The sequence below is a fragment of the Sinohyriopsis cumingii genome, chromosome 10 (assembly GCF_028554795.1).
Source record: "Sinohyriopsis cumingii isolate HCF-2022 chromosome 10, ASM2855479v2, whole genome shotgun sequence".
Lineage (NCBI taxonomy): Eukaryota > Metazoa > Mollusca > Bivalvia > Unionida > Unionidae > Sinohyriopsis > Sinohyriopsis cumingii.
This window is the reverse complement of record NC_142970.1, coordinates 95553363-95568787: the sequence shown is the minus strand read 5'-3', so window position 1 is coordinate 95568787 and position 15425 is coordinate 95553363. Positions and strand designations below refer to the sequence as shown.

The 15425-nt window shown below is 35.6% G+C and overlaps 1 protein-coding gene across 5 annotated transcripts in view; it reads left to right on the top strand.

Annotated features, from left to right (window-relative positions):
• LOC149790609 (microtubule-actin cross-linking factor 1, isoforms 6/7-like) overlaps positions 1-15425 on the top strand; it is a 376630-nt gene that overhangs the window by 337137 nt on the left and 24068 nt on the right. For all 5 annotated transcript variants that reach the window (XM_089972718.1, XM_089972715.1, XM_089972716.1 and 2 more), the window contains exons 39-46: positions 1633-1794; positions 2815-2940; positions 3736-3879; positions 5723-5911; positions 6821-6921; positions 8330-8459; positions 9330-9492; positions 10017-10129. In XM_089972718.1, the coding sequence (XP_089828844.1) occupies positions 1633-1794; positions 2815-2940; positions 3736-3879; positions 5723-5911; positions 6821-6921; positions 8330-8459; positions 9330-9492; positions 10017-10129 (1128 nt within the window). The remainder of the gene's footprint in view (positions 1-1632; positions 1795-2814; positions 2941-3735; positions 3880-5722; positions 5912-6820; positions 6922-8329; positions 8460-9329; positions 9493-10016; positions 10130-15425) is intronic.

Below are 15425 nucleotides of genomic sequence, written 5' to 3'. Positions count from 1 at the left end.
CTGTTGACTTACATAATTAAAATTAAAAACATATTCCTGTTTGCTTACACAATTAAAATTAAAAACATATTCCTGTTGACTTACACACATAAAATTAAAAACATATTCCTGTTTGCTTACACAATTAAAATTAAAAACATATTCCTGTTTGTTTACACAATTAAAATTAAAAACATATTCCGGTTGACTTACACAATTAAAATTAAAAACATATTCCGGTTGACTTACACAATTAAAATTAAAAACATATTCCTGTTTGCTTACAAAATTAAAATTAAAAACATATTCCTGTTTCCTTACACAATTAAAATTAAAAACACATTCCTGTTTGCTTACATAATTAAAATTAAAAACATATTCCTGTTTGCTTACACAATTAAAATTAAAAACATATTCCTGTTGACTTACACACATAAAATTAAAAACATATTCCTGTTTGCTTACACAATTAAAATTAAAAACACATTCCTGTTTGCTTACACAATTAAAATTAAAAACATATTCCTGTTGACTTACACAATTAAAATTAAAAACATATTCCTGTTGACTTACACAATTAAAATTAAAAACATATTCCTGTTTGCTTACACAATTAAAATTAAAAACATATTCCTGTTGACTTACACAATTAAAATTAAAAACATATTCCTGTTGACTTACACAATTAAAATTAAAAACATATTCCTGTTTGCTTACACAATTAAAATTAAAAACATATTCCTATTGACTTATACAATTAAAATTAAAAACATTCCCGTTTGCTTACACAATTATAACTAAAGACATATTGTTTTTGTGTGTATTTGATAGCATAACTTAAAAAGGAATGCTTTGAATTGCAAATTTTTTTTATTTTTTTAATACAAAATAAGGACAATGCAGTGAATATGCATATCTTGGTTGCATAATTTTTTTATTTTATTTCATACCCCTCAGTTATGAGGACACAATTTTCACATTTTGTAATTTTTTTCAAGTTTGAGACCAGGTCCAGATTAACAGTGAACTTGATTGAGACAAGATTAATTTGTTATAATCGACTGTAGGCATAGTTTCAAGTATAATCATTTTAGTGTTTATGATCGATGACCAGTTAAGAAAAAAAATCCATGATGAACAAGAAGCCAACTTTAGGGATGTACGTCTCTATAGATATGTGAGATGCTGAAAATCTGAGCTCTGATTTAAATTCTCCAGGTCACAAATATGTAGTGTAGTAAATTTCAGAATGATTTCTATCTATTTAAAAAGTTACTTGCAATTGAAAACCCTTCTTTGTAAGCTGAAATGAATTTGCAAGTGAAAAAACTATGCTACCACTCCCCACTTTAACTGGCCATAACTTCATAAGTAATTGGAAGTTGTTACTGAAATTAATTTTCAATGCAGTGATCATTTACATAGATTTTCATTTGGAAAAAATTTCATGGGAATTGGAGATGGTAACTCAGTGAGCTCTGGGTGATTGGAATGGAATGACTATATACTTACAGCATGGATACATGAGCTGATAGGTCTGGGTTTATTCTGTTCATCATGTATAGTTACGACTTGAGTTAACTACAGAGTGATACACAATTTCATCCATAAAGTTTGTTTGAAATCAAATCCAGTGTTCTTTTCATGTTCCAGACTTTGCAGCAGGAGTTGGCAGCACGAGAGCAGACAGTGGCTGCTATGAAAGCTTCTGGAAACCTTCCTACCTCCCAGCTTGAAGAGCTTAACACCATATGGGATCGGATCAACCATCTCAGTGATATCCGGGAGGGAAAACTTAAAGAATCTATATCACTTGTACGTGGAGTATTTTGTTGATGTTCAAAACCTTACACTTTCTCTGTCTCTCTTTCATAATTATTAATTTTTTTAATTTAATAAACCTTTAGGATATAAGAAGGATTCAATTAAAAAATATGTAAGCTATACACTTCATTATTGCTGGCAATCTAATATTCAGTTTAAAAGTTGATTGAAAGAAATATCAAGCAACACTACATTTGGAAATTAGAACAATGTACTTGTATGACATTGTGAGCACTGGATTTGATGAACCAATAGTAGTTTGTGTTATTTTAACCTTCTGTACACCATCATAAGGTGGAACCTATTATAGTATGATGTTTATCTATAACCAGTTTTATTTCTGCTTTGTAACTTTTGTCCACTATTAGCATTTACCAGGGTTTATAATGTCTTGCACTTTGAATAAAGAAGATTCTGATCCAAATTTTGGGGCAAAATGCTCACAGATTAATCTCATTGTGACTGAAAATAAATGGTTTCTGCTCAATAATTTGCATTCTCCATCATCTGCAGTACACAAGACTTTGTGGATGGTTTGTACTTGGGGTATAACTGGAAGAAAATTGTTTCAGTGACATTAGTTCATTCTCATCGTGGATGGCTTACGGAAGAGGCCTTTTGATTTTGAGATTAAGTGTTATGGTTACTAAAACTAAAAGAAGAAAAGTGGTTTTAGCACAAACTTTTCACTTATCTACATCAAGAACCATTCAACATATTCGGTTAGAACTTGGCGTGAATATATTGTATCATAGTCCATTATGTACTTTTTATGGGTTAAGTCTTGTCAGTTCTTATATGGAAACATGGAATGTTGTTTACAGTGAACATGGCAAAAGAACCATTGATTTTTGTTTGAATTTTTCAAAATAATGTCTTTGATGATGATTTGAATTTTATAAAGGTATGATCTCATCTGGACCCATGTTAAACAACTTCAGATCTTTCCATAGAATACATTTCTTTATGGTAAATACTATTGCATTAGATGTGTCCTTTTTGTACCTCCAGGCTGAAGAATTTCAGGAAGTGGTACAAGTGATGCGAGAGTTCCTTCCCCAAGCAGAGGCAGAACTTAAATTCAAATCTCTACCAGAGGATGAAGTGACCATTATACAGCTTATAGAAAAACATGAGGTGAGTAAGCTCAGTGAAGTCATATGTCCATGAAATGTCATAACTTAAAGCAAGATGGCTATGAGAAGATAATTGCATAAAAAATATGCTGTGAACAAACCTGGTTATTTTAGTTTTCAATTACATTAGACTCTATGTGGCTAATTTTAATGTTTTTTCTAGACAACTGTATTTATCTCAAAAATCATTAGATAAATGTCATGGGAGTTGAATTCTGTTTATGATCTTGCTATTTCATTGAGTCTTCCATGAATTTCAATTTCAGTTATATTTGTAATTTACTACAAATATGGCAAATACATTTCAGTACAAAGTGGCCATTTTTGTAAGTTCCTGTGGTCAATTTTCCATAAAACTTGATGGTACCACTATTACATTGTTACTCTTTTCACTAGTTCAGTATTATAATAAATGCAGATGGGACCTTAACACCAGTCATACCCATAATACGTTGTAAAAAGTTACCCATGATGTTGTAAAGATGGAGCTGATTTGAATTGGAATTTTTGTTCCTTTGGCAACTAAAACAGACCTTTTTCTTATCTGTTGAAAGGAAGTTAGATGTCATGTTGTCAATGTTTATTGTTGTTATTATTATTATTATACTGAAGTATTTTTGTCTGAAAACAAGGATATACCCACTTGACCATTTTGAACTTTGCTTTTAAATTTCCCACTAAGTTAAGTTTTTTCTTAAATTGGAATGTATTATTTAGTGAGTATTTAGATTTAAAAACAAAATACTTCTTATAGAATCTTAAATGCATGGTCTATTGAACTGTGTGTCTCTTCCAGAAATTCCAAGAGGAACTTAGAAACCACCAAGACTGTGTTGATAAAATTAAGAACCTTGCCGAGGAAATATTGCTGAACTGCCACCCTAATGCAATACGATTTGTCAAATACTATCTAACTATAACACAGACTCGCTGGGATCAGGTAGGTTTTCATTGTAGCCTGAATGCAGGGTTGTAGTTCTTAACTGGTTAGTTTTTGCCAGGGACATTTAATTTTTCATAAAGTCATCAGTGCCATTCACCTTAGAATTTAGATTTCACGGGGGTGGGGGGGGTGGGGAAGAAAATGATTAAGATTATCCTTTACAGTGCCTTTTTTGCACAGGACCAAAATAGATAAAGAATCGCACTGGACAGCATCTCATAATTTATTCCCAGCTTGTCTTCCTTTTTCCCTCCACTTGGAAGGCAGGCATATTGGTTTTGTTATATGTCAGTCAGCCTGTACATCACATTTACTCATAAGCAGGATATATATAAAAAAAAACACAACAACTATTGAACCAGACCAGAAAAAGAGACCTATTGAACCAGACCAGAAAAAGAGCTATTTTTGCATCTTCTCTCATTTTTAATGAGACCTTGCATGTGACTTCGTCATAAACTTTGTGACTTCACAGTCACCTGGAGGAAGACATATTCTTGTTGTCATCGTTGTAGGGTTTAATGCCATTTTTCAGCACATAATAGGCTGTACATAACAGCCAGTAATAATGGTGGAGGAAGAACCTGGGGAAGACCCCAGAAAGAACCACCAACCCATGAGAAGCTACTGGCAAGGTTTCTCACGTACCCACATAGGCTGAATCCAAGAGTCGAACCCACGCAGACAGAGGTGAGATGGCAGTGATCCATAACGGAGAGCACTTTCGACCACTCGACCAGTCAGGTCCCCGAAGACATATTCTGATGGTAGTTCTTCTTTGTGAGGAGTGATGATGGTGGCTTCATGCTAAGCAAGCTGGAATTGTAAATACATGGTGCAGGTTTGAATCCACTATGACATCAGCCTGTGTCAGTTACTATGGTGTGTCCGTGGGCAAGGCATTTGACTGCATTTGCTATATCCCAATTGTGTTGCCATTCCAGTGAAGACCAAACCAAACCTATCTACTTTGTGTCCCTTCCCTCATTATATCAATATGTAAAGATCACAGAATTTGTCAAAATGGTTTCAAGATATGCTGGAGCAAGTCCACATGTGCAGAGGATTGGATTTTCAGGAATGAACATCAAAATTCTTTGCACAAAATGTTGACCAGAGACCTAGGAAATTTGCAAAATATAAAGCAAAATGAGGTCTGCTGTGGTCCAAGGATAGTGGAAATATATATTTCATATTATAAGTTCATGACATTAACCGTTGCGATCTCACCTTTTTGATTTATGACTATATTACATTCTTTCTTCTAATATATAACTTTCTTTAAAGGCACCTTTCTAGAGTTTTCTTTTCCTTCTGACAAGGACCAGTGTCAGAGAATGTCATTGGTTGTCATGAATGGGAGGGAGAGATGTCTTTGCTTTGAAACCATATATCATCTGGTTCTTTTAATTTTTTGCTGAGAAACAAATAATTAAGCATTTGTGTGGCTAATTAAGCATTTGTGTGGCTAAAATTATGACATAAAAATAAACTAAATGTAATGCTTATACCTGTCAGAAATAAACAAGTTGATTTATGTAAGCTTAATTGCAAAAGGATGGCCGGTTTTTTTCAGTGGTTTCTGTATAGTGCTCATACCTAATTGCGTTAATATAGTTGTGAGCAATCTTTGCAATATTTGGATCAACTGAATTTATGTTCTTAGTTTTTTTTAAATGTCTTTTACACATTTGTAATAATATCCCCAAAAACTATTAGCCAAACAGTCATATTTACAGGAAATATAGTTTTTCTAGCTCAAGAATTTAAAGTGGGGGAAATACTTTGAAATTACATGATTGATGCTTGACTAATTTAAGTATTTTACTTTATTTTTCAGTTATTACATAGAGCCAAGACACGGGGTCAAAGGTTACAGGAAGGTTTGCGCAATATTCAGGGTAATGCAGCATTAGTGGAGGAGTTGTTATCATGGTTGACAGATGCACAGGTGCTTCTTTCTACAAAAGAGAAAGACCCCATTCCCGAAGATCTAAATGTTGTCGAGACACTTGTCAAAGAACATAATGTAAGTTTTTAAAGACTACATCAGAATGCATAATTAACTCTAATGAACTTTACACCCATTGTTTTGTAATTATAGTTATAATTGGCTCAGGGGGAATTTTTAATTTACAAAACAAAGAATTGAATCTGTTCATATCACAGTTTGGGCCAATCTAAATTGCTTCAAGAGAAAGTTTTTTTTTTCTTCTTCAGATAACCAAATTCTTGACTACATTTCCATAGTATGATGTTTTAGTTCTGAAAGTGGTGACCTCACTATTTAAGGTGCAGGTCCTCACTATTAAATGTATGGGTCCTCAGTTTAAAAGGTGTAGGTCCTCACTATAAAAGGTTTATGTATTTTCTTTCCCATCATTCTTAACCTTAGCACAACACTGGACTGACCACCTATCAATATCAGTTTGGCTGTTGAAGGAATCATATTACCTGCTGTTTGGAAAACAGCAAGATCAACTGTGTTTTATTATTCGCACCTTGCTTGATATGGTTAGGTAACTGGGCTGCACTTAAACAGTTCATTCCTAAGATATGGTGTTACTCCTTGTTTGATATATAAATAAGCTCCACTTAACAGTTCATTCCTAAGATATGGTGTTACTCCTTGTTTGATATATAAATAAGCTCCACTTAACAGTTCATTCCCAAGATATGGTGTTACTCCTTGTTTGATATGATTAGGTAACCAAGTTCCACTTAAACAGTTTGTTCCCAAGATATGGTGTTACTCCTTGTTTGATATGGTTAGGTAAATAAGCTCCACTTAACAGTTCATTCTTAACAGATGGAACTAACTCCTTTATATCTTAATACAGCTAATTTTTAAACTTGGCTTTTAAACTTACAGATCTCTTTTTTGTGTTTTGGGTTTTCCAGTAAGTTATAATGTGGATTTTGTATCTAAACTTTACAGGAACTTCATGAAGAAATAACCAGTAAAAATGCTGATGTTGAACGGTTAACAAAGATGGCCACAACTGAAGCCAAAGGGTCATCAGGAAGACAGTTTGGCAGGTAAACATTTTGAACCCTGTCAAATTACAATAATGTAAATGTTAACGATGTTGTCCACTTTAAAAATGGCGTGGTTATGTAGTACTTCCCTTGTCCAGGCTGGTCAAGTTTTGTGTCAGTTTCTCAATTAACTTTGGTGGGTCACTTATGTTGCAAACAAATTTAATTCTTTGCAAATTAATCACTGACAATTTTATTATTTGTCAACAATTTTGGTTACTTACACTTGCATACATTTAGCAACAATAATTTCATTACTGTTGATGTTAGCAGATAGCAAAATATAGGTGTCACAATACATTTTCTCTCCATTTGTCCATTATAGGATTTTAGATATATTTGACAAAACCAGTGCTCCAAATTAGTAACATATGCAACAAAAAATAGTATTTGCTAGTGAAAGATGTAAACTGGTTGTTGTCTGGTGACTGTCATAATCATAATGCAAAAATGATATCAACATAGTTCTGTTGCAAGTTTATAACCACACTTTGTGCTAGAACAGCTCATACAGTTCCTTTTTTATTGAGAGACTGCAGGTTTTACGTGTGGCAAATGTGGTTTATGGCCGTAAGTATAATGCTGTTGCCATATATAACAGTGACTTGTCTGATACTTTACCTGTGCAATCAACATTGGCTGATGGTACAACCATTAAAAAAATGCAGACATTGAAAGCAGTATAGAAAAATGACATTTGTCTGTAAATTACTGTTATTTGAACTACTATAAATACAGACATAGATCTCAATATAAGCAAATCATCATAAGAAAACAAAATTAGAGACCAGGCAGTATATATAGAGATGGTTGAGAAAACTTGAATTGTGAACTTTAGTTCTATTCTGAGGTTGAGGCAGATCTTTTCTGTTGACAATTCTGTCAAATCTATGTATTCTTAAAAAATTAATTTTGTTGTTATTTATACTTGCTAATTACTTTAACAAAAAAAAAAACCAGTGTTCTACCATTCGTCAATTCACATTATCTGGTTTTGATGAATTAGAATTGGAAATGGCATCTAAAACAGTAGGGTAGATTGCTCTATGGCTAATAAATTTGGATAAGGTATTTGGAGTGCTGAAAACTGTAGACTTTTGGGGTTGGTAGAATATACTTTAACGTTGAATCGAGCTTCACCAGGGTCACCGAAAATTGGAAGCAGTCTACCGGTCATTGTCAGAGGTCAAGATTGATTTGCCAGTGAGGGTTCTTCTCTTTGGATTAAAGACTTACAAAATTAAGATATATATTTCTTTCCAGTTTTTATACAGAAGACAAGAAAAATATTTGCTTTTGTCACATTGTGCCAAATTCTTACATAGTTGAATAACTATTTCAAATATTTTTATGCCACTTTGTAATTTTCACAATATTTCTATCCTTAATTATGTATTATTTTTTCCAGCAATTCTCGATTAAATGAGATAGAATTCAATCCTAGGGTAATAGCTCTTCAAAATAGATGGAGGGCAGTATGGAGAATGTCTGTAGATAGGAAAAAGAACTTAGAAGATGCCTTAGATACATTAATGGAGGTAACAGTTGATTTTTATGTACACTGATAATTTGCATCTTATCCTCTTTTTTTTTTCTCCATCTTATCTCTGTTTGAAACTTTAGGGTGACTTTGCAAGATGCATTAGAACATACTGAAATGTTCTGTTTAGTAAATGCACCTTTCCCGACTCTTTCTTAAAAATGTGCCCCCCCCCCCAAAGAAAATGAGCTGGTAATTGTTGTTAGTTTTTTTTTATTATTGTCTCATCCAAAATTGCCTTGCAGATTAAATGTTATATAGGCAGTAATATGCACATAATCATTTCCAAAACCTGTAAAGAGCAAGATATAATTACAGATATTTACCTAGCCTTTGTTAAATTATATTATCTTGCAAAACGCTTGAAGTTCATAATACCGGAGAGAACTACTTTTGTATTCCTGCACCTTTCAAGTGTGCTTTGACAGTATTTGTTAACCATTGCTTAAACTATAGTTCTTTTAGTATTTATTGAGATTTTTTAAAATTAATTTTATAAAATTTATTTGTAATTATAACAACTGAAATTCTTATTTTACAAGATTAATGCATTCATAAAGTTTAATAATTAACTGTGAATAACCTTCACCTGGTATAGCATTTGTGTAATTTAGTTAGTTTTCCAGCTTCATGACTTTATGAATCCTGCAAACTGTGACACTTCGTTTTTAAAATCAATACACTATTCCTTTTCAGTTGAGCAAGAATTGAGACAATTTTTTTTTCTTTTGTTGAAAATTAATTATTTATATGAAAAATGATGGAAAATATATTTCTCTGAAATAAGATACAAGTCATGATCAATTATTCTTATTTTATTGATTGAAAGAAAAAATTCTAAAAGTGCGTTCAACTTTTTTTTTTTTAGTTGGAAAGCTTTAAGAACTTTGACTTTGAGTTGTGGAAGGCAAGGTATCTAAAATGGATCCAGGTAAAGAAAATGAGGATCACAGATTTCTTTAGGCGTCAGGACAAAGACGGTGATGGATATCTGTCTCGTGATGAATTTGTTGAAGGAATGTTGCAGTCAAGTAAGTCTTGCTTAGTGTCATTGTTCTTGAAAAACATTTCTCTTTGTTAAGAGAATCAGCTAGAATCGGTATGTTTTAATTGCTATACAGACTGAAGAGTAAAATTACTTCCAGAAGTAAAATTAAAATGGTATATCAAAAATATACATTTTCCTATCTAAATAGGATTTGTTTGCAGAAATTTTCTGCAAGTTAATTGTTTGGATTTTACAGCTGTTACTCAATTTTTGATTTCAATATGCAGCTGCTATATTTGCTGCATAGGTCATGTGATCACTTAACAGTCAAAAGTCTCTTTGGAATATGTACACATCAAAACAGTGGATCCTTGGTCAGTGTTCAAAACATCTACTTGTGAAATAACTTTGCAACTATTAAAGCCATTAGTATTTACTAATTAAAACCAATAACGTAGACTGCAATCCAAACTGACACTATTTCTCACAGGTTTTCGTTGTTGCTGCCAATTCCACAATGTAAACATCTAACAAAAATAAAAGGTTTCTTTCTACCTATCTTTTCAGGGTTCCCAACTAACAGAACAGAGCTGAATGCAGTGTTTGATATGTTTGACAAAGATCATAGGGAATTTATTGACTATCAAGATTTTGGGGAGGCTATGAAACCAAGCAGACATGTAAGTCCTATTAACTAAGTAACTAATTGTTCCTGAACCAGTAATCAGAAAGGGGGAATGAAAAATTTGGCTGCTATCATGCAACCAGGTTTTTAGCATTTCTTCTTTAAATACATTCTCCAGTCACATTAACATTAGTAAATTTAACTCCTTCACATCTCAAATCTATCCTTCCTGAAAAGATGACATCCGCAATGTTTGACCTAGCAGCACTAGTCATTTTTAGGCTGGTTAAATAGGAACACCAAAGCCAATAGTAGGATTGCACACAATTCTATGGCTAATGTACCGATGGCCTCTGATAACTTTGAGACAAGATGCTTGTGTTTTGCTCATCACTATGGCTGCATCATCCCTTGGTGTGCTGTAGAGACAAGATGCTTGTGTTTTGCTCATCACTCAGGCTGCATCATCCCTTGGTGCACTGTAGAGACAAAATGCTTGGTTTTGCTCATCACTATGGCTGCATCATCCCTTGGTGCTCTGTAGAGACAAGATGCTTGTGTTTTGCTCATCACTCAGGCTGCATCATCCCTTGGTGCACTGTAGAGACAAGATGCATGGTTTTGCTCATCACTATGGCTGCATCATCCCTTGGTGCGCTGTAGAGACAAGATGCTTGGTTTTGCTCATCACTCAGGCTGCATCATCCCTTGGTGCGCTGTAGAGACAAGATGCTTGGTTTTGCTCATCACTATGGCTGCATCATCCCTTGGTGCACTGTAGAGACAAGATGTTTGTGTTTTGCTCATCACTATGACTGCATCATCCCTTGGTACACTGTAGAGACAAGATGCTTGTGTTTTGCTTATCACTCAGGCTGCATCATCCCTTGGTCCTCTATGTAACAATCATATCACTGTTACTGTTTGGTATTGGGGTAGGGAATGTTAGGAGGTTGCATCCAACCCACTAGCCATGCCCTTGAAAAAGATGTTGCGACTGAATCAGTCTCAATCTCAATGGGGAGATGATCATTGGCAAAGGGATAAGAAGCCAAATACTGCCTAGCAACCTCAAGTTTCAGCCTCAGTCAAATTTCAGGTTGCAAAAGGTCCTTCTTCAGTTTAGGAGTCCGTTTAATGACAGGGATAGGCAACAGCTGCCATTGACTTGCCATTCCAATCACCCCACCGACAGTTTACTGTTTGATGCCAAACTCCATTTCCAAAGGCCTTGAAATCAAATTAATTCTGCTGATTGCTTAGTGAATACAATTTTTTTTTCTTCAGATGACTTTGGATTTTATTTATCTGGCCCTCTCCACTTTCATTATGTACATGCTATCAGATTTGGAGAAAGCTGAAATTATGAGGGAGGCAATCTGGTAATTACTTGACATATGGGTGCTGGAGATTGTTTGGAAATCAAACTATATGGGATGTTATTCCAGACTTATTTAGTCCCAAAAGCCGATTGAAAACTAGGGTTGATCATGAAGATCAATGTTACAGTAAATGCATTGTTGTGCTGAAGTTCAGGATGGAAATAGTATGACTGATCTAGCTTTCCATCAAAAGGGTCCAATTTGCAATCAGGGTGACATCCTCCAAAACACCTGTTCAGTTCAATTCGGGTGAATGGCCGGAACAAACGTCTGTCCCTTTCAGGTTACCTGGGCTTTTTAGTGACTTGTAAGTCATAACAACCCATCCCAATATTTTGTTCACCTGGGCATGGAGTTTCTTACTAATCTCAGCCTCATTCATCAGCCTTGCATTTGTATGGTGCAGATTATCAGGGTCAAAGAGTTGATTTCCTTTGGGAATCTGATTCTGTTTGGCCATCCTTTCATACACACATTGCAGATGGATCTGGTGGCCTGGGAGCACAGTCTGCTTGGCCGTCCTTTCATACACCCATTGCAGATGGATCTGGTGGCTCGGTAGTACAGTCTTCTTGGCCGTCCTTTCATACACCCATTGCAGATGGATCTGGTGGCCTAGTAGAGTCTTCTTGGCTGTCGTTTCATATGCCCATTGCAGATGGATCTGGTGGCCCAGTAGCAGTCTGCTGGGCCGTCCTTTCATACACCCATTGCAGATGGATCTAGTGTCCCAGTAGCAGTCTGCTTGGCCGTCCTTTCATACACCCATTGCAGATGGATCTGGTGGCCCAGTAGCAGTCTGCTTGGCCGTCCTTTCATACACCCATTGCAGATGGATCTGGTGGCCTAGTAGCAGTCTGCTGGGCTGTCCTTTTATACACCCATTGCAGATGGATCTAGTGGCCCAGTAGCACAGTCTGCTTGTCACAATCTGAAAGTCAGGATCACAGCTGAGGTACTATTCATGCATCTGTGGCACAGTGACTGTGATCTCATGGAATGAATTCCTCTGGAACATTCCTTAAAATGGAAGCTAAAGTATGTATGTATGCAAGTGATTATTGTTGGGGTGCACACATGTTGCCTTGTTTTATCATGGTCAGTGGCAAGTGGATTCTAGAGGAATTACATTTTCATATAAACCCTCTGTAAATGAAAGAGTAAATCAATACATTTGTGAAAGTTGTCCTTGTCATAATGGACAACTTTGTGGTAGTGGCCTACCAACTAAAACAGGAGGAAGCCAGATCACTTTACTTAAACATTTGGGTTTGGATGTTTGTGCTACCAGCTCAGCATTACTGTGCAGATCAGACACTTTCCTGGCTGGCTTCATGTCCTGGTCTTGTTGTCAAAAAGTGGCCAGATCTATCATACCCATGTGGTCCCTTCACCAATGTCTTTAATTGGATTTGTACACTTTGGGTGTGTCCTGTGAACGACCTTCGAACAACAAAATGGAATCACTAACTGCCCACCTTTATCTCCTCATTTCTTGATCCTGGGATGTGAATGTATTATCAATCAGTTACATGGGGTTTGGGGTCTTGTTCCCCCCCCCCCCAGTCCTAGATCAATTACTAGTAGATCTAGTAATAGTTATACCAACGGAAAAAAAATAAAATAGTGAGGAAAAACCTGCTCAAACTGCCAGTCAAAGCTATTTTATCCCTGTTTGTACTATTTTGTCCTTCAAGCCCGCCTGCTGTAAAGAGAGCTCTGTGAATAAAGGAATTTTAACCTTCGATTGTGGAGAGAATCCTGCAGGTTTAAAGGCTTATGGAGGAATGTTCTGGGTCTTCTACAAAGTCAACAACATTATCCCTTTGAATGTCTGTCTTGCAGCTGGCTGATTTTTTTCTCTATCAAAGGATATTGTTCCATGATATCAGACATTTTCAGGCAACATGGCTGTGAAGATATTGGTCATGATAAAGACCTGCTACCCATTTCTGATTGGAATAAGCCAAAATCCCTCACCTTGTTTCTAGATTGGAATAAGCCAAAATCCCTCACCTTGTTTCCTGATTGGAATAAGCCAAAATCCCTCACCTTGTTTCTAGATTGGAATAAGCCAAAATCCCTCACCTTGTTTCTAGATTGGAATAAGCCAAAATCCCTCACATTGTTTCTAGATTGGAATAAGCCAAAATCCCTCACCTTGTTTCTAGATTGGAATAAGCCAAAATCCCTCACCTTGTTTCTAGATTTTAATAAGCCAAAATCCCTCACCTTGTTTCCAGATTTGAATAAGCCAAAATCCCTCACCTTGTTTCTAGATTGGAATAAGCCAAAATCCCTCACCTTGTTTCCTGATTGGAATAAGCCAAAATCCCTCACCTTGTTTCTAGATTGGAATAAGCCAAAATCCCTCACCTTGTTTCCTGATTGGAATAATCCAAAATCCCTCACCTTGTTTCCTGATTTTAATAAGCCAAAATCCCTCACCTTGTTTCCTGATTGGAATAAGCCAAAATCCCTCACCTTGTTTCCTGATTGGAATAATCCAAAATCCCTCACCTTGTTTCCTGATTTTAATAAGCCAAAATCCCTCACCTTGTTTCCTGATTTTAATAAGCCAAAATCCCTCACCTTGTTTCCTGATTGGAATAAGCCAAAATCCCTCACCTTGTTTCCTGATTGGATTAAGCCAAAATCCCTCACCTTGTTTCCTGATTGGAATAAGTCAAAATCCCTCACCTTGTTTCCTGATTTTAATAAGCCAAAATCCCTCACCTTGTTTCCTGATTGGAATAAGTCAAAATCCCTCACCTTGTTTCCTGATTGGAATAAGCCAAAATCCCTCACCTTGTTTCCAGATTTGAATAAGCCAAAATCCCTCACCTTGTTTCCTGATTGGAATAAGCCAAAATCCCTCACCTTGTTTCCTGATTGGAATAAGCCAAAATCCCTCACCTTGTTTCCTGATTAGAACTGATCATGGGTTTTGACATGGCTAAATACAGATAATTTTGAGGCTTTAGCCAGAACCATGCTGAAATAACAATCATGTAAGCAAGACATGCAGGGTGAACGAGTTACATGCCCTTTCAAAAAACCTGAACTATCTCCAGTTCAGATCAGATAGTTTCAAGGTCCAAATGATGCAGCCAGGCTTTGAAACTAAGAATAGGTTGCCATTATTGGGTCGAATGTACCCTATCTTCAATAGATGCATCAGTATAGGCAGCGAAGCATTACCTGAAGTGCACAGAGAAAAGTTGGAGAACTCGAAAGCATTGAATGCTTATGATGAAGGATAGGAAAGAAAAGATACTTCCTCAAGCCCTATTATCATGGCTAAAGACGGCAATTTACTCCATGTACTTTGAAGAATAGAGAGAACCGAGTGACCTGATGAAGATTTAAGCTCGTAATTTTAGATTGCTCTCTATGAACCTCACATTTGAACAAAAAAATTTGATCTGAGACAAAATAGATGCTGTTGGCTGGCATGTACAATCAACCTGAGGTTTTTATCTCTGAGATGACAGAAATAAGAATTGAATCTTGTGAGTGCTGTCCAAAAACCTTGAAAGCTCAGCTGATGTCAGCAGAACATCCTCATGAGCAGTTTAGCACTTTCACTGAATTTACCAAGAAAATTTATTGGCAAAAAGAGTTTTCTTCTGAGTGATGTATAGAAATTATGGATCACATGACCTTCAAGTTGTGTTTCTTTCAGGTTAGAAATGGGTTATTTTTCAAATGGTGAATCCAGCCATTATTCCTGTGAAAGTTGTTCAGGCTTAGAGGCAGGATGCTTAGCATTTTCTCCATCTATGACATGTGATCCAAATGTTAATGTGATCAAACAATGTATTCAAAAGAGAAGGCAGAGAAAGCAAACTTTTTAGGAATGATATTTTCCCCGAGAATAATTACTTGATCACTTTCCCAGTCTCCCAATTAATGCAGTTATCCTGGTTGATGCCAGCAAAGCTTACAACTGGTGCCACCTAGTGGTGG